General features: G+C 36.4%; 2 protein-coding genes across 5 annotated transcripts in view; one reads left to right on the forward strand and one right to left on the reverse strand.

Moving 5' to 3' along the window:
- The window catches only part of herc3 (HECT and RLD domain containing E3 ubiquitin protein ligase 3), a 59,830-nt gene extending 44,755 nt beyond the window's left edge, over positions 1-15,075 (forward strand). For both annotated transcript variants that reach the window (XM_034035738.3, XM_034035739.3), the window contains exons 14-24: positions 311-474; positions 2,373-2,486; positions 3,996-4,085; positions 5,295-5,465; positions 5,979-6,122; positions 6,811-6,977; positions 9,042-9,108; positions 9,387-9,469; positions 11,534-11,717; positions 11,900-12,002; positions 12,651-15,075. In XM_034035738.3, the coding sequence (XP_033891629.3) occupies positions 311-474; positions 2,373-2,486; positions 3,996-4,085; positions 5,295-5,465; positions 5,979-6,122; positions 6,811-6,977; positions 9,042-9,108; positions 9,387-9,469; positions 11,534-11,717; positions 11,900-12,002; positions 12,651-12,859 (1,496 nt within the window). In that variant the 3' untranslated portion in view covers positions 12,860-15,075. The remainder of the gene's footprint in view (positions 1-310; positions 475-2,372; positions 2,487-3,995; positions 4,086-5,294; positions 5,466-5,978; positions 6,123-6,810; positions 6,978-9,041; positions 9,109-9,386; positions 9,470-11,533; positions 11,718-11,899; positions 12,003-12,650) is intronic.
- Positions 15,076-17,947: 2,872 nt separating this feature from the next.
- The window catches only part of LOC117421280 (protein FAM13A-like), an 82,171-nt gene continuing 79,778 nt past the window's right edge, over positions 17,948-20,340 (reverse strand). For all 3 annotated transcript variants that reach the window (XM_034921655.2, XM_034921653.2, XM_034921646.2), the window contains exons 22-24: positions 19,337-19,536; positions 18,927-19,028; positions 17,948-18,355 (exon numbers count right to left, since the gene is read on the reverse strand). In XM_034921655.2, coding sequence (XP_034777546.2) covers positions 18,232-18,355; positions 18,927-19,028; positions 19,337-19,536 — 426 coding nt within the window. In that variant the 3' untranslated portion in view covers positions 17,948-18,231. The remainder of the gene's footprint in view (positions 18,356-18,926; positions 19,029-19,336; positions 19,537-20,340) is intronic.

Below are 20,340 nucleotides of genomic sequence, written 5' to 3' on the forward strand. Positions count from 1 at the left end.
TAAAAAATGATTTTGAATATACTATACTATAATTACTGTATTAGTGGAACACTCACTGCATCAAAGTGGCATGACCCACTGGTTGAGAACCGCTGCTCTAGCAGCTGACGGAGATTTGAATAAAAGCCATGTTCTTGTGTCTCCATCAGGTCCTCTCAGTATAATTGTAATACTGTAAGCTGCCATCTATTATTCTCTAAATAAAATACATTCGTTAAGAGAAGTGTCTTTTAAATTAGTTCTTGTAATGTACTTGTTACATTCATCTAGACAAAAATAATGATATGGTTTCTCTTTTTTTCTTTTTTAGATAACTGGTGGTCTTCAGTGGATTCTGGAGTTTTTACTCGACTTGTGGAGATGTATAAGCGGATAGTGGTTTTTCTCTTGAGTGGAGGGAAAACTTTGTTAATCCCTGTGTTTTTAGACAGTTACATCAGCGCTGCACTTAAACTTTTAGAGAAACTGCACAAGGTACATCTAAATTCCACTAGTACCAAAACCAAAGTGATGTGTTTTACGTGTACCAGTATGTACTGTGTCTGTGTACAGTGTAATAAAGTACGCATGGAAGTAGAGAATCTGCTGCGTCTAAATTGTGCTACAGACTTGACTGGATGTTATATATGTTACATGTAAAGTCAGGGTATACCTTTTTAAAACCACCATTTGAATTTTATTTTGTAGTTGCTTTCGTTTAATTACTGTAAAGCAAGAAAATAATAACTAGTTAATAACCAACTATATTTAATACAATATCTCACAATACCCAAGTGTTTTATTGTGGCACAAAATGTGAATTCACTACTCCAAAATAAAAATGAAAATACAAAATAAATACTAATCTTGTATGTTTTCTTGGGTCAGACCCAATAGCATTTAGAAGACATTTTTTTATAGTCTTCTGTGTCAGCCTAATGCGGTGTCTCATAAGTTAAAAGGAAGTTATACTTTGCCTGTATAATTTGAAAGGCTTATACTGTTTTACAACAAAATAGGCCACATGTTAATGTGGTACTTGTATAACTGACCAAAGCACAGTACCAACAGTGTAAAATACAAATATTGACAACACAATGACTCTGGGATGTCTTTCATAACAAAGATACAAGTACAGGTGTTTCCCACCCCTGAAGTGTTTTCTCAACCCTGCGTTAGGCTACATTTAACTGTTAAATGCAACTTACGCAGGTCGGTACAGTAGTGATGCATATAAAATAATTAAACGTTTTGTCCATTACTGACGTGTATGTATTGTGACATCAAATAGATTTAAAAAAAAAAATTAAAAAAAAAATATATGATGTTGTGTCAGTATTGTAATAACAAATTCATTGTAGTTTCCATTGAAGCTGTTAGAAGAATGTAGACAAGATTTACCAGCTTGTTAGGGCTCCCGAGTGGCGCATCCGGTAAAGGCGCTCCGCGTGGAGTGCAGGATGCGCTCTATAGCCTGGACGTCGCCGGTTCGAGTCCAGGCTATTCCACAGCCGACCATCCCAGAGGGCGGAGCACAATTGGCCGAGCGTCGCCCGGGGGGGAGGGTTTAGGTCGGCCAGGGTGTAAGTTGCCCGAGAGCTGCGTTGTCCTCCGACGCTGTAGCTGTCAGCAGTATGAAAAAAAGCTGACGGCACACGCTTCAGAGGACAGCGTGTGTTCGTCTTCGCCCCTCCCGAGTCAGCGCAGTGGTGGTAGCGGTGAGCTGAGCCTAAAAATAATTGGGCATTTCAAATTGGGGAGAAAATAATAAAAAATAATTGGCAACGACTAAATTTATGAGAAAAAAATAAAAATAAAATAAAATAAATAATAATAATTGGCAACGACTAAATAAAAAAAACAAACAAAAAACAACAAATTGATATACTTGACATGACAACCTCTGGTGGTTGGTTGCTACTTTTACTGTTGTGTGAGGGATGTTAAAGCTTACCCATTTTTAAAACTATCCTGAAGATGCATATGATACATAAAGATAAATAAATACATACATACATATATAAATAAATCTAGTATACTATAATGTGAAATTGAAAATCCTAAAACTCCAAAAACACCAATTGTATAGCTTTTAACATTATAAAGCTACAGGCAGGCAAATGAAATCAACAACCGTCAGCAGAAAAAAACATTACCCACTACAACAGAACAGTGCATTTAAGACAAACTGGTACGGTTGCACAGTGTAACCTGAGTACTGCAATAGATTACCTGCAAACCTTACGCCAACATTGCTCCTAATTGGTTAGGATAAATAGAGAATACTATAAATTAAATCCATAAGTAATGATTATTGTATTTTAAAGGTATCTCTTAAAAGGATGTTTTACCCTTTAGTTGTGGTTCATAATTACTTTGCATTTGTCCTTCAGGTGAATTTAAAGGCTCGGCACGTTGAGTATGACCAATTTTACATACCTGGCTTAACCAGCTTGGTGGATATCCAGGAAGACTACCTGAAGTGGTTTTTAAACATGGCTGAAAATGTAAGTGCTATGTCAGTAGCATGCCTTACTTAACCTACTGTAGCATGGATCTCTGTAGTTCTGTGGAATGCTGCGTAATCACGGTATGTGTGTGTGTGTGTTTTGTTTTTTAAATTGAGTGTGTCCGATTTTATTATTTAACCCCTGATCTTCTCCCAGTTTGGAATGCCCAATCGCTTTTCCCCTCATCGCAGCAATTCCCCACGTGGCTCAGGAGACCCAAAGGAACTCGAGAGCACATGTTTGCGAGCTACCGACCTCTGGAGGATAAAGGCCAGCTCTGCAGGTGTTAACCTTTTAACTCAATGGGCGCCTGACCAGCAGGGTTCACTGTAGCCCGATGAAGAGAAGGTCCCTGCTGGTTTTACCTCTCTAACCCATTGGAGCACCAGAGCCAATGCGACCCTCTCTCCAGAATTCACAGCGAAGACCGGCCACTTCGCACAGCCTGCACTGTATGACCCGCCCTGCATACCGCGCGGCTGTGCTTCATGGTGGTTTTTTATAATCAAACTATCCACTGGCATGCAGGAATAATGTCCCCTTTGTAATAAAATATGATGTTGTCCATATTAAACAATAAATAGTTCATGGAATAAATACTGGCTGTACTATTGGTAAAAAAAAACCAAAAAAAACACAATACTGCTCATTGTGCAGTGTCTACATTGCTTTGATGAAAACCCTGGATCCCAACGGCAAAACTATGAGAGTGCAGCAGTGGAACAATATGAGACATGTAGATTAACTTTAATAAAAAGTTAAGAACATGCTTATTGTAATGGTGCACCAATACTGTGACATGAAAAAATACTGTATATATTGGGGGTGAGAAAATATTATGTAGCCACTATTACTACGGAAAAATCATCCCAGATTGTATGAAGTTTATTGTAAGCAGAAATACGATGTATGCTGTGGGATTAGCTGCACAATAATTGCATTGTTGTCATATTTTCTGCGTTTTCTATAACTTATCAAATGAATAATTGACAACTGGGTGTAAAAAGAGACTCTGGTCGAGTACCTTAAAACTTGACATGTAACCTTGTTGACCTCAAGCATTTATAATTATTTAATTTTGATGAATAAGAAATTAATCTGATGTGAGCTTTATGAAAATGACATTGATATTGTATATTGAAATGACACCATTATCACAACTATACTGCTTAATACTGTATATTATATATTTTTTTCATTGATTCAGCATATACTTCTCATTTCCTGTTTTACAGGAAGAGCTCATAAAAACCTTATTTAATATGTCATAACTATTTTCAAAACTGCATTGTGCTTTATGCACACTGCAGGTTTCTCTTTTAGAAATTCAAACTGACTTTTAGTTCTCAAGCATTTTGTATTTTTCTTTGCAGAAAATTAGACCATCACTTATACAGGTGAAAAAATACATGTGCATTATTGCTTAAATTTGCACGTGAAGCAAGTTCCATTGTTACAGAAGTGTTCCTTTTTAAATACTAAAGACACTGTCTTTTTCATTTGTAGAACTCTGTGACACTGTGCGCCTACCCATTTATATTCAACGCTCCAGCTAAAACCAAAATGCTGCAGACAGATGCTGAGTTACAGATGCAGGTAATTTTGTCAAGCATCTCGCTTGAGGGGGCATTTACAGATTGCACATATTTGTCACAGCCATGAAGACTTGCAATGATTTGCTTGTATCGCAGAGACTTATGTTTCATTAACTTTAAATTTACAGGTGCACCTTTGGGGAAATTTTCTTGTTCTTGTTTATTGTATGAATTTGTATACCTGCCTAGATAAAAGTGAATTGAATTGTCCCCTAAATGTATTTTCTGAATGTTTATGTACTGTTATCTTAAGTGATTAATTAGTATATACAGTGGGCCAAAATAGGGGTTCATATACAATACTGACAACCTTGAATAGGTGCTGTGCTGCTAACAAAAGAAAAAAAAATTTTTTAACCTTTCTCTGTCGGCTTTTCAATTATACCTCCTGAACTTTACTGTAAGAGCATAATCAGAGTCAATCTCACCAAATAAAAACTTGGTAAAACTTCTCATGATCTCTTCTTTGTGGGAACAAGGCTGGCTATGACTCTCCGAAGAGGATACCATATCAAATGTCTTGAAACAGTGATCTAAACAAATCTCACACTTTTTCAAGCAAGTACTTTGAGACAAAACAGCACAGTTACCTGTGGTGTTCATTCCTACCCAATGGTGTTTGACCTTGACCTGAGATACAGGTTTATTGCTGATGATGTTGAACCTTGCCTTGTGACTTTGGCTATTATATATTTTAATTTTACCCTCAGACTTGCCGTGTCCGATTTTTTTGTTGTTATTATTTTTTTAATTCTGGCTTTTTAGGTTGGCTGTACTGTATGTGTCCTAATTTGATGTGTATTCATTTCAGAAAACAGTTGTATACATTTGTTATTAGAAGAGAAGTCTCGGTCACTGTGTTGTGTGTTGTAATACAATCTGTGTTGTAGAAAGATTTAAATTGTCGGGGGTGGTATTATTCCTTAGTTGGTCCCATTGTAAAGAAACTGCCTATGGGTGGTTTTGGCATAGCATGCTGGTTAAATGTGAAGTGGTGTTCTGTTGTTTTTACAATGCTTATGACTGCTTTGGGGTTGTACATGTAAATACTGTGGAATGAAACAAATTACATTTAGGCAATGTGTTGGTAAAATAAAGAGTGTAAGAAAATAAGAGGAATACAGATGTAATAAGGTAAGGGCAGTTTAAGTGGCATTTCAGCTGAGGTGAAGCTCTTAATTAGGTTCTGGTGTTGTCTTTTCTCTTGTAGATAGCTGTAAATGGAGCTAACCTGCACAATGTCTTCATGCTGCTGACGCTGGAGCCTATGCTGGCCAGAAACCCCTTCCTGGTACTCCATGTGCGCAGGGTCAGTCTGGTCAGCGACACCCTCCGTGAGCTCAGCATCTGCTCCGACGTTGACCTCAAGAAGCCGTTGAAGGTCAGAGTTCACTTTCAATGGGTTACATTGAGTACCTCTGTTTTGAGTCAATAAGTGCCGTGGTGGACCTACACTTGGCCCTCTTCAGTGAGTGCAGTTTATTCTGTCTCTGTATGATGGATGATCTTCTGGTGTGCACTTTTAACTGCACAGTCACTGTCACCCATATAAGTGAAACAGAGTACAATAAGAAATAGTGGACAGCATGTTTGCAATGTTTTATTATCCCTGGCTGGGGATACATATCCCTGCTGGGGGATACAGTGGAAAGGGGCACAAGTATGTCACACTTCACAGTTTTTCACAACTAGAGAACCATTTGTCCTGTTGCTAAGTAATTTCTTTAGCACAAGTTACTGTGTCATCTCTGGGTACATTGAGCCTGTCTGTCTATGTCTGTATGTTGGACTGTCACACTTCCATTTTTACATTTATCTAAATAATGTTTTATTACTCTGTTCATTTGGGTCAGGGCTGTCATCCTATTGATTTGTTGTTCATGTCTGGTTTCAGGTGATTTTTGATGGAGAGGAAGCTGTAGATGCAGGAGGGCTTACGAAGGAGTTCTTCCTCTTGCTTCTTAAAGAGCTGCTGGACCCAGTCTATGGAATGTTCACACAGTACAAAGAATCAAACCTTCTCTGGTTTTCAGACAAAGTAAGTTAACCCGTTGCAAAACTGGAAATCTTACTTTCCTTTAGATTGACAAGATAAGCAACTGGAGTTAGTTGGCCATCTGTTCAGAGAATGAACGAAATTGCACTTGATAAGAAAAGAATTGTAAAGAACGCCAAGTAATTCATTAAGAGGAGAAAAAAAGAAGAATGCAGTTGAGTTAAAATATTATATATTACAGCAGAATTTATTTTGTAGTTCAATATTGAGACACACTACACAGTACTTAATTGTTTTAATGTAACACACACCCACTGTTTAACTGTTAGATTGTTCCGATGCATCATAGCGGATGCTGTGGGTGATATAGTATGGTCTATAAGTATTAGTGCATTAACTGCTTAATATGGCCACCATTCATCTCCGTCGTCAAACAAGGCTATCGCCACCATTAAAAACAGCAGAATGCTGTCTTGCAGCCTTTTGACAGGGAGTGATTTTCTTCAATATAAACTGAACTAAAATGTTCAAGACCTATTGTCTTTTCTTTGTACGTGGCAAAATAGAATATCTACTATCTAGCAGTAGTTCTTTATCGCATTTTAATTCTAATCTTAACTGTTTATTTCCGGTTGTGTTGTGTGATATATGCCTTCATTTTGGTAATGAACAACATGGGGTTTCTTTGTTCATGATTGATGCTGATGCTGTTTTTTAATTGCTCTGTCAGTGTTTTGTAGAACACAACTGGTTCCACCTGATTGGTATAACTTGTGGGCTGGCGATATACAACTCTACTGTGGTGGACCTGCAATTCCCCTTGGCCCTCTACAAGAAGCTTCTGGGTGTGCCGACCACTCTGGTGGACTTAAAGGAACTGTCCCCGACTGAGGGAAGGTATGTGAGACCAGCAATGCATAGATGCATTACCTACTATATTACTATAGCTAAGAAACTCTACAGTGCTGTACAGCTAATTAACAGTAAATATTTCTGGGCAATGCAATTCTGAACTTTATGTACAGCTACAGTGGAGGTTCCAATATGTATGTCTGCCCCAGTTTGTTCAAGGCATTCTGAGCATTGCAATTCATTCAAAGGGTTGGACTCATAGAGGAGCAGGTAGCAGCTTTAATGTAGTGGAAAAGCTCCATACTGTGTCACAGTGATGGGATTTCAAACATTACATTAAAGCTGCTCATTGTCTTACATATGTTTGTTTAACAGTAGTTACAAGATCGAAATAACTTATCTTAGTGCTTGGAAGATTGAGTAATTTAGTGCTTTGTAAAAAAAGAACAGACAGCTGATTTGGTACTTGTTTTCACTTTGTCACAAAGAAGGTCGTTTTGATGATTCAGCTAATCGCTACTGGGATGGTTTAGTTGGAGTGTCCTTGTATGCAAAACAAGGACACTGCAAACAGGGAGGATCTCGGCTCAAGAAAAACCTCCTTGTCAAAAAAAACTTCCTTGCCAGTACATAATACTGCTTATGTGATTTGTTCCCAGCTGTGGTTAAATGAAATGTTTCCTTGCACAATTTAGGCAGTGCTTCTTGTTTAATTATTTGCAGATGGGTGAAGGCAGTTGAAGTAACCCTTAATTGTCTGACTGATCAAGGCTGTATATTAAAACATTAATAGATAAGATACACTGGTCCAACCATTTTATTTTCCTACTTAACTGGTCCACCAAAAAGGATCTCAAAGGTTGCCGTACCTGATATTATTTTGATGATTGTTAAGTACCTCCAGTGATTGTTTGAATAATGGATGCCGAGTCGTCAGTTCATGACTTAATTAACTTGTAACAGTATATTCAGATGATCTATTTGAGCACACCTGAAACCACAATGTGTCAGGACTTATGGGTACTGTCATACTTCTTTGTTCCCAATGGAGGTCATACTGTTTTTGGTGATTTTTCTTCTTGGAAAACGCACACACCATGCAATCAGGGGCTATAACTAGGATTGTAGTAAGTTTTTGGATCAACACTTCTAAACTGGCTGGGAATATTGCCATCTGACATTTCGGATTGAAATCCGGAAGCTCAAAATTTCACTGGGATTAGTTCAGGGCCTTTCCTCAGTGATGCAGCTGGCACATGAACTCACAGCCCTGTGATTCACAAGCCTTGAGAGGAAGCCAGGATGAATCCTAAATGGTTGTCCTGCCAGTTACTTCAAAGGTTTTTAAAAACTGATGTGTGATTAAAGAAGGGAAATGTTTGGAGCCTTTGCTGATCCTCTTGGAATAGTTTGACATCAACTTCAAGATGTTTTTTATCCTGGAGTCAATCTGAAATATCAGAAGTTTGAGTAACCAGTTTAAAATGGCCCACACAATACAGCGTTGCCTACTAATTTGTTGCCATTTCCAACAAGTTGTGCTTTTTTTTTTTTTTTTTTAATATATAAATTGTCGTTGCCAATTGGTTTTTATTATTTTATCCCAATTTGGAATGGCCAATTATTATTTGAAGCTCAGCTCACCGCTACCACACCTGCGCTGACTCGGGAGGGCAAAGACGAACACATGCTGTCCTCCGAAGCGTGTGCCGTCAGCTGACCACTTTTTTTCACACTGTGGACTCACGATGCAGCCACCCAAGAGCTACAGCGTCGGAGGACAACGCAGCTCTCGGGAAGCTTACAGGCAAGCCCGCAGGCGCCTGGCCAGACTACAGGGGTCGCTGGTGCGCGGTGAGCCGAGGACACCCTAGCCGACCTAACCCTCTCTCCCTGGGCGACGCTCGGCCAATTGTGCTCCGCCCCCTGGGAGCTCCCGTCAACGGTCGGCTGTGGAATAGCCTGGACTCTAACTGGCGACGTCCAGGCTATAGAGTGCATCCTGCACACCACACGGAGCGCCTTTACCAGATGCGCCACTCGGGAGCCCCCAACAAGTTGTGCTTGATAAATAATACATCCATGTTCTCTTTGTCTTTTGCTTTGCAGGAGTCTTCAGCAGCTCCTTGATTACCCTGGAGATGATGTAGAAGAGACCTTCTGTCTGAATTTTGCAGTAAGTGTCTTTTCATTGTTAGATTAAGTTATATGTGTTTAATGTAACAGCTGATGCCAAGAAATGTTTTTTTTACTATTATGGTGCTTTTCATGGTACTGGTAATCTGTAATGTGTTTTTTATACTTTGTTGTATAAAGTGTAAGCTACTTGCATAACTTGTTGATGTCTTGAACTACTGCATAGTTAGTGATAAAGGCAATGATACATGTAAGGTGTATATTGTGGTACCTAAAACAATAAAAAGGTGGTATGTATGTATCTTTCCCACAAAACAGATTGCTAGAGAGAACTATGGACTGACAGAGGTTAAGGAGCTGGTGCCTGGAGGAGAAAACATTACTGTGAAAAAGTCAAACAGGTGGGTCTGACTTTCCAGGCAGTTGACTGAAATACACTACAACAAAAATAAGTAACGTATATCCTATTTTTATGACAAATGTTTGATTTAAATTCCCTCTTTAATTCATTTTGCAGTGTAGGGGTTATAATCCACTATCTAAATAATTGCAACTTTCTTGATAACACAAATTGCACTTCATTTTAGTCTTATTACTCATCTTTGCATCAGTGTCTCGTTCCCTTGTTTTGTAAGTTGCTCTTACAATGCAACATAGCAAGCTGGCAACACAGCGTTGCAGAATACTGTCATTCATTTCAATGCGAGTAGAAAAGGGTTATATTTATGCAGTTTGATAGGAGAGTCTTGAAAAGAAAACTGTTAAACTGATCAACTAATGTCTTTTTGTTTTCTTTATTTCTGACTTGACTATCTGGACTTGTTCAGAATTGACAAGAAACAAGTGATTTAAAAAATGGTGTTGTATGCAGTGAATCATCTGTATGACTGAAGTGTAGTTCTATAATACAGGATTAGGATATTTTGGGTAACATGACAAGAAACACATGTGTTAGTCCTCTGAATCTTGTTTTGACTGTTGTAGGAAAGAAGGATTTTCAAACAACCTCCATGGATAAAAATCAAGTAAACAGTGAATGCAATCTCTGAAATTAAATTATTGCTTTAGACATACTGTACAGGTTCACTGCACACATTTTAGTTTAGTTCATCTATAAACAAATTTGAAATCATTTATGGTCTGTAGAACTGGGTCATTTGCCGGATTTATTAAAACTTCAGAAATTATATTAGGCTATGTATTTGGTGTGTGTTGTGGTTCAGTACAGCACAATAATGATAAAGGTCTGCTGTTCTCATTTTATGTGTTTCGGATTAACAGAGTTGGTATGTAATAAGACAGTGAAAAAAAAAAAAAACTAAACACTGATTGCATTTCATACTACTTTAGCTTTAATACCAATCCATCTCAGACCTACACTTAGAAATTACTGCATAAACATCTAAAGGGTATTTTTTGGCAGCTTCACAAAACCAACATTTTTAAATGCTGCTTTCCTTGTTTGCAACTTCCTAAAGCTATTGTAATTGCAGCTTAGGCTTGTGTTCTGCTAGAAATTGTGTGGTAATAAATATATTGTCTGGGATGTAAATGTTCATATGCATAGAGTTCCAGAAATGTCTATTATTATTATTATTATTATTATTATTATTATTATTATTATTATTATTATTATTATTATTATTATTATTGTTCTGCTGCCTAGTAGAAGTTTGGCAGTTTGTGAAATTTTACTTTGGCCCTTCTCCACTAGCAGTGTAAGCGATTTCAGGAATTGTTGGCTTCTTTAGGAGGAAGTGTGGGGATAAGTGGCTATCTGTGCCCCTGAAGAAAAACATTTACATAACCAAATAGGATGCAAGCACAGCTACAACTACCCCCCTCTCCCATCCCAGGTTCCTTGTGCAAACCTGTAATCTGGCTGAAATAGGTTGTCTAATTAAGAAACAAGTTTTAACATTCCTCTGTAAAAACTATATTTTTGTAATGAAACTTTGGTTTGTAATGAAATTTCATTACAAACCAAAGACCCTGTTTTTTTTCTTTCTGTACTGACTTCTGCAATACACAATAAACCAAGAACCATAGAAGGCAAAATGTCAGTTTGTCTTTGAATTCTAATAATACAAGTTTCTTTTAAGAGCTGTCATAATTTGCCGATTGCTGGAAGCCTTTATTATGGTTGATTTACAGTTGACAATACAAGTGTTGATGGGAGTGGTATAAGACTTGTGGCAGGAGACATCTGCCATATCTGAGGGTATTGTGCAGCACATACTGGTACAGTGAACTCCCAGTAAGGTACCAGTAAATTCAATCAACCAGAATAGTGCATAAGTAGGTCACTGGCCTGTTCCCCCGAAACACATGAGACGAGTTAGTGAATAAAGTGTTGGCTTGGTTCGTGCTTTCCCATGGTGATGCGTCCAATTCTTTAATTAGACTATGGTCCCCCGTGGGTATCCCTCAGTGATGAGAAACCCTGTTTTGTTATTTTTTTCCAGGCAAGAGTTTGTCGAAGCGTATCTTAACTACATCTTTAATCAGTCTATTGAGGAGCTGTACCTGGCATTCTCAAGCGGCTTCCTGAAGGTCTGTGGAGGCAAGGTCTTGTCGCTGTTCCAGCCCTCAGAGCTGATGGCAATGGTGGTGGGGAACAACAATTATAACTGGGATGAGATGGAGAAGGTAAGCATTTGGGCTTGTCCACATCAAAGACAAAAATCACAATCCCATATCTCAGTGAGTATAGACAACTCTAACACCTGCAGATATCCTCCTCACCTGCTGCTGTTGTTTCTCTTACTGTTTTTCATTCCACTGGTTCCTTAACTTTTAGCTCAGCCCCCAGTCTTTCTTTTTGTCTGTAGAATGCTGTATACAAAGGTGAATACTCAGCATCACATCCTACAGTCAAAATATTCTGGGAAGTATTCCATGGGTTTCAACTGGAGAAGAAAAAGCAATTCTTGTGTAAGTCTATGCCTCAAATTAATTCTTGGACGTATTTGTTTAGCTAAGACCTACATGAATCATGTATCTTTGTACGCTGGTCCCCATTGAGACTGTGTTTGTTTGATGAACCACTGGATAACTCCAGAACTTGAGCACTTTGCTCTGACCTATAGTAGGTTTGTGATTTCAACTGAAAAAAATCTTGGGCCTCATTTGTTTATTCTAATAGGACAATATCAAAATATATAAAACATACTGAATAGTGATAATAATTTGAACAGTTGATACTGTTTATTAGACTAACTGTATTATACAAACATTAGCTTTAAGAACATCAGAATTCTGTTCTTCAGGTGTAAGCGGACCTGTTTAAAACTACTTTCTTTAAATTTCCACTGAAGAAGAGACTTTTGAGGTCTTGAAAGCTAGTTTTTGCACAACACAGTAAATAAAATAAACAGTGTCAACTCTTAAAAAATACTTAACATTGTTATTATTTCCATTGCTCTCTTATTTTGTGTTCATTAATTGAAAACCAATAAAACATATATTATTCCTTTCAGGAATAGATTTTTAGAAAAACATAATAAATGTTTTAAAGTCTGTTGATAACAGCTGATATATTGGACAGGCCCAGCCAAAATGATGTTTTTCTGTTGTCCTCAGTGTTCTTGACAGGCAGTGACCGCATCCCCATATACGGAATGGAGAGCCTGCAGATAGTCATTCAGCCCACATCAGCAGGAGAGCAGTACCTGCCTGTGGCTCACACCTGCTACAACCTGTTGGATCTGCCCAAGTACCAGACCAAAGAGATTCTCAGGAGGAGACTTACCCAGGCCATTGAACAGTATGAAGGATTCAGTCTGGTATAAAAACACATTTAAAAAATTGGTTCCAGTTTTTGACTTCTGGACCAGCAATGCACTTTATTAGATATGTAAAGAAACTTTGGAAATTAACCAAACAAATGTGCACTCTGTATTGTGGGGAGGTGGTAAAGGTTCATTTATATATATAAAAAATAAAAAACACAACAGAAAACTTTGAAAATCATTCCCAAAAACTACATTATAGTTGGGTGCATTGGATCAACCATTATATACCCCTGTATGTATTTTGAATTTGAGATTTTTTCATTATCACAATGGAATGCTGGATAGTAACCCCTCATTGGAGATGCCAGCTCATTTTTTTTTCTTGTTTTTTTGTTCTTTTTCTTGCTTTCATTCAGTGTTGTTTTGCTGCTGTACTATTTTTTTGTTCCCCAGAAAATAAATGGTGATCTCTGTGTATACCAAATGGCAGATCCTTCAGAAAGTTACCAGTTAGCGCTAATTCTGTTTATTGTTAGAGCAAGTTTCAGTTTCATTTCTCCTAATCATGTGATATAAATAGATACTCAACTTGGAGTCAGGACAAGTGGTTTACGAGAATGCACTGTGTGATCTGCCGGTCCAACATCACTTTGATTAATTCGTAACGCCAACTCTCTCTCTATCTCTCTCTCTCTCTCATATGTATCTGCTCTCTAGATTAGGAATGGGAATCATTGATTCAAATAGTTATTGTTTAAGTCCAATAAGGACATCACCATTTCCCATTTGAAACACCTAATTTACTTAGACGTTTTATTATGTCGTGGTAGTGTCTTCTGTGAGGGAGTAAATAGTGACACAAGTACTTACTGTATACAACTCATGGACTCATGACTTCACATCTTTTTTTTTTTTTTTTTTAAGGTGGTACTGTTAGATTATGTTTAAGGTTGTATTGCTTGTTTGTGCTTTACATTCCTTTTTGTGTCCACATTTTACAGTTGTGAATAAACTGTCAAAACATGTATCTCACATAAATATTGCCTTTAGGTAGTCAGGCACAATTCAATTCAATAACATTTTAGTTTAGCATCTGTTTCTGAATTATGTATAGAATGCTCCTGAATGTGATTTAGTGTGGTCTTGCACAGTGTTCCAGTTGTATTTTCTCCTCTGTGGAATTGTCCTGTGTATCATTATGAATCCCTCTCAAATGTGTGGTGTTGTTTTTTTTTTGTTGCTGTATCCATTTTGTTTAGCTCATTTTACTTTGTTCTAATTTCAGTTCTGCATTTTCAACTATGTGTTTGGGCTTAAGAATAGTCAGAGTAAGAAATACATGTTTTTTTCAGATACATCTGAATTAGTTAGAAAAGCTAGACTTGAGCATAACCAGAATATAGTGTTAAACAAATACCTGCTTGGGGTCAGATAAATTTAAAACCTTCACACTTAATCCATTTGCATTTTCTCTATACATCTCTGTCTCCAGTTTCAAGTTTATTCCATGTTTTGAGACAGTGTGTTGAAAGTCCTGGTATTTTGTGACTGCATTTTGTCTTTTTTTATTGATTTACAACTTTTATTGCTTATGGGGAACAATAGTTTTAAAATGTTTCAGTAAATACCAAGTCTGTTGTGTTCATCATATTATTTAAAGATTAAAATGTGAACATTTAATATAGAAATCCAATCTTGCTTTGTAAGAGTTCTCTGCACTGTAATAAAAAGGCTTTTTTATTGTGTTCATCAGATACTGTATGTTTTATATATATAAAACTTAAAACTTGATGATCTATTTGCTTTTATACTTTAAAAAAAAAACCTGAATATGTTATTTTCATTATCAATCTTTTTTTTTCAAAAATAAACCTATACAAAACCATTTGAGTTGTCTATCATTTGTTTAAAACAACATTTGGGCATACAATAATTCTGGTTATTCTTAGAGATGGGTGGGTGTATTATGCTGCATAATGTCAACAAGAGGATTAAGAGGGCAGCAGTGTGGAGTAGTGGTTAGGGCTCTGGACTCCTAACTGGAGGGTCGTGGGTTCAATCCCCGGTGGGGGACACTGCTGCTGTACCCTTGAGCAAGGTACTTTACCTAGATTGCTCCAGTAAAAACCCAACTGTTTAAATGGGTAATTGTATGTAAAAATAATGTAATTGTATGTAAAAATAATGTGATATCTTGTAACAATTGTAAGTCGCCCTGGATAAGGGCGTCTGCTAAGAAATAAATAATAATAATAAAATAATAATTAAAAGTGTGTCATCTGGAACCATAATAAATGAAATTTCAACATTAAACTAGTTATTTTTATGCATATGTAATATACATATTATATATACTTAAGTCTCATCACTGTATAAACTTTATAAAAATGTATTTCTTAAAGTATATTTAGTTCTCTAGTACAGCAAGTACATGAGCTGTTGTCACCATCCATGAACAACATACATGAGTTATCTTCCAAACAAAGTTGTTGAAGACTGAGAAATGATTGTCATTATTTAACAGACCTAAATATGTACAAGGTGTTGGGATCATGGACTATCTGCCCTTGTGCCAAATGGCTGTTGACATTTTCATTTATGTATCACACATGCACATTCAGTAGTTTATTGTTCTGGTTTATTATACTTTTTAAAAATATTATTTAAGTTCTGTACTGTATATTGGGTAACAATGAATTCCCACATGACACCAATGTGTCCAGTTTGCTAGTTTCATGCAAACTAGGCAACATATTTACTTTACACAAATTCAGTCAGAATATTAGTATTATATATTTTTTTTTTAATATGTATATATTATATACAAAATATAAATACAATTATGTACTAAAATGTACACACCCATATTTTCCATTCAGTGTTTACATTCAGAAATGAAGCATCATACACTGTAATAGTTCAGTTCAATAAATCGACTTGCTTACTTTGTAATGTAAACATAGATCCGGGTCCATAGTCACATAAGAACAAATTCACTTTTCAGACCACTTGCCAAAGAAAAAAAAAAAAAAAAAAACAGCAGTGTCCCTGGTTAACGCTTATTATAGTTATTAAATTGGCTTTTAGCATTTCAGCCGAGTACAGAAAAAAGATGGTTCACAACAGCATGCAAGTATATATATAGACTCAAACAGGCACAAGGAATAACATGAAATATTACAATTGATCACGGTCTAACTAGTTCATATGCACATGTTAGGTGTTTTGGAATCAACTAAGAATTGTCTACATAACAGCTTTCTACTGACCAATGGGACTGAACTAATTAGCTCTTGTGAGGCTGGTGTTTCAAATCAAGGCACTCATAATGGACAATCACTCATAAAGCAGCATTTGAAACATTCAGCAACAGAAACAGTAGAAATTAATCTTATTTGAACATGTGGTATCTCTAAATGCAATCATAACAAAACAGTGACTAGAGTCCAGTATTCATGTGATTCCATGCTTTATTCCTGTTTTGTGCTTTGTTTAGATTTCCAAAAACTATTTTATGACTTAACCGGTAGCAAAGTAAATGCCTAAAGTGATGCAATAGAAAACAGCGACCCCCCCTCCCCCCCTGTTTTGGTCTATTGTGATCATTAACTCAATCATTAAACCTTTGGATCATTTAAATACATATATTGAAAAATGATAGAACATGTAGATTATCCAAAAATATATATTTTTTAATTTAAACATACTCCTCACCTCACCTTTTTTTTATTAAACCAATATTCACTTTTTTTTTTTTTTTTTTTTTTGGTTGATTACATGCTTTTTAAAATGTGGTTGATTAAATAATTTGGTTTCCCTCCCTTTAATATTTTTTCTCCCTACCCTACTCCTAACTTCAACACCCAAAGTATAAAGTTTGTATTAAGATTCATCAATAGAGATGTGTATTAAAATGTGTCAGTCCTTGAACAAATGTAGTCTATTATTCCCACAGTCTCTGTTTTGGGGAAACAAAACTGCAGCACTTCGCAAACACAAATTACTCAAAGAACTGCATTGAACATATTTAAGCAGCTGGTGATCAGTACTGCATTAGTTGCTAGTTATCCTTTTGCATTTAATAAACGACATTTCAAATGTTATGGCACCATTCACACATTAATAATATAGTGAATTTATGAACCACAATCATGCATGTGAACTTTACAAGCATATTGGGTTTAAAGAATAATATGCTGAATTTCACAACTACTAAAATTGTTACTTGAAGTAAAGATTGGCTGAAACACAGCAGTTCCAAACTTCACCATAAAAAGAGATGCATGTGATGGAGTTTAATTGCTTCTGCAGGACAAAAAAACACAAACTAATGCTGCCAGGGTTTATGTACATTATGAGACTCCTCAAAACTATTTACAACTGTTCTACATACTGTTTTCCTTTGCTGCAAATAATACCCTTTGGAGTTCCTTTTAAGGTAACATTATTTTTGTACTTGTAGCACAACCACATGACAATAATAAAGATACAACTAATGACCCACATTAAACTGATAACAAACAGCGATTAGGAACACAGTGCTACAATGCCTCTTGTAAGCAGTACTTGGCTAGCATGTGTAGTGTAACATAGAGATGGAAATTAATTTACCCGCAATTCATTTGATAACACTCCCATCACAGTAAATTGTCTATATCTTTTTACATGAAAAGAACGTAGTTTGATTACTCCTCATCTGCTTTAATCACAAAGCAGAATTAAAACTGATACAGCTTCAATTTGCAATCACTTTAAACATCACTTTGAAACATCACTCCTTTTTAAACTAGGCTCCTCAAACTATACAACTTCTTTTTTCTCTAAAGCTTTTATAAGGCTTACACACCCAGATAGTGTTACCTACTTAAATAACTACCAGAAATTATTTTTGGGTCATGCATGATTCAGAGTTATTGTTCTGCTCCTATATCCTTCAGATTCGTAGCTTATCATTGGAAATGGGTCAGAATCTCAGGATTTCTCATCAACCAGCTTTTCTTGCAGCTTAACAGTGAGCTTTAAATACTGTAGCTGCTGGAAACCAGTATGAATGGAATCAACTATCCTTGTATGTATATATATATATATATATATATATATATATATATATATATATATATATATATATATATATATATATATATATATATATATAGTATGTGTGTTTCAGTATGGTGTTTGTGCCTCTGACGATAGAGGTTAATAAAACAAATCAATATGCCAAGATCAACCATCCTAGAAAAGTCATTCAAAAGTTGCTGGTGACTTTTTTTGTATGGCACTGTTGAGTTCATCAGAGAAAACCCTATCGAGTTAATGATGTAAAGTTTCAGTATTTGTGTTACTGTTACTCTTTGTTTTTGTGATCATCCTCTTGTTGTTATTTTGTTAAATAATGGAATTATACGGAACACAGTCCATCCATTTATTTACACGGTCTTTGAAGAATCCATCTTGCTGATGAGAACTTCCAGGAGCCTTAACTTGGCTTTAACATGCTTGTATTCACTGTACTCATCAGCCATGGGGGTGCGCTCATCTTTCTGCACATTTCTGCAGGAGAAAAAAAAAAAAAAAGGAGTTATTTTATTGTCCAAAGCATATTTGGTGTCTCAGTGTGTTATATTACTTAAATTATCATCACAACGTTATTTCGTTATCTACTGGGCACAATTAAATGTGGAGCATGTGGGCTTGATCTTTTGATATGCGTTTTCATTATGATTCAATTATTTGTCGTGCCTATTCAATCATTAACACTATTTTGTTTCAAAGTTAACTGCAGTAAATGACCAGTAAAGTGGCCACATCATCTTATTTGCCAGGCTCAATATAGCTAAAGAGAAAAAAAGTATAATAATAATTTAGAGTTAAGCATTAAATACAAGCAGTAACTATTGATTTAAAGAATTAAAAGAAAACTCAAAAGGTTTAAACCTAAAAAAAAACAAGGGAGAGAATTATTCCCCAAGTCTTGCATTTTTAGCACCATGGCTTGTGCTACTGCTATACTTGAAGACGGACAAAGTTGTAACTATGGCAACACCTGCAGTGTTTTCAGACTTCCCTTGCTCTTCATTTTTTCATTTGGTTTAATATTTACAATTAAAACAAAAAAACACACCTTCCATTTTGCCTGAAAAACGCATCTTCAAATTCTCTCAGTTTCTTGCGGATTCTCTTTTTGTCTTCCCTTGCATCCTGAAGCTGCTCAACAAGTTCAGGCCTAAAACATAATGGATTCCTTAGTCTAGAATTTGCATTAAAAGGTCAGTTATTTTCAATTCTTGTTGATAACGAAGTTGGAGTTGAAAAAAATAAACTGTCTTGAATTATGGGTGGTATTTTTATTAAAAAAATTAGATTTGAATGTGTTCAAAAACATGTCACCATTTACCCTAACTTGACATTCATGGTTCTAGAATCACTCCGTCAATGGAATTCACAACTACAATTATGCACATCTAGGTTTCAAGAAGTAATATTCCTGTTTCCTTAGTGACATAAAGAGCATGCACACATTCTCTGACTCACATGGTGGCAGAGTGTAGGTTGGACAGCCTCATGTCAATAGTGTTCTTGGACGGTGATTTATCGTCCACTGGTGAGATAAAGCCGTCCCCCTCCTCTTCCAGCTGGTCCAGGAAGTTGCGCACACTGAAACCCGGCTTCATGGTGACGGTGAAGTCTGTCTTTGCGTTGTTTTCATCTTCTGAGCCGTCTTCCTCCTCCTCCTGCAAAGAAAGAGAAAGAGGGTTTTGTTAAAATGCTCAGCTCTCCGAGAGGGGCTGGAGCCAAAGGGGCAGGGCGAAGAGGAACGAGGAGGTTTGGGAACATATTAGTATGAACTCCACTGAAACCACTGTTAGACTTTAGAGCACACACCAAACAACCCCATAAAGGAAGGCTGCTAGAGTAATCGGACAGCGAAGACTTCGCTCTGCTGTCTAAAACGGCACTGAAATAAAAACCTTCAGGATAATTCACGGATTTGTATTTTTGAGTATGTATAGCATGCCAACTATCTGAACTTCCTTAGTCTCAGTGCAGGGTTAAACTGAGGCTGTACTGCATTGCAGGGAATGTCATTTCCAGAAGCTGCATATATGCAATTCTCCATCGTTGTAATATTTTCTAACTTTGTTTTTCTTTTTGGGAAGATGCTAAAGTAATTTTATTCAGCCCTTTTTTATTCTGAGAGTTGGAGAGTGGGTGTAGCTTTTACAATGACAAACAGGACTGCGCTCAGGTCCAGACTGTTTGAAAATCATCATGAAAAAATCAAACTCAGTGCATTAATTCATTCACAAACATTATATACAGTGCCTTGCAAAAGTATTCAGACCCCTGACCAATTCTCTCATATTACTGAATTCCAAATGGTACATTGAAATTTCGTTCTGTTTGATATTTTATTTTAAAACACTGAAACTCAAAATCAATTATTGTAAGGTGACATTGGTTTTATGTTGGGAAATATTTTTAAGAAAAATAAAAAACTGAAATATCTTGCTTGCATAAGTATTCAACCCCCACAC

This window comes from Acipenser ruthenus, chromosome 1, assembly GCF_902713425.1.
Source record: "Acipenser ruthenus chromosome 1, fAciRut3.2 maternal haplotype, whole genome shotgun sequence".
NCBI lineage: Eukaryota > Metazoa > Chordata > Actinopteri > Acipenseriformes > Acipenseridae > Acipenser > Acipenser ruthenus.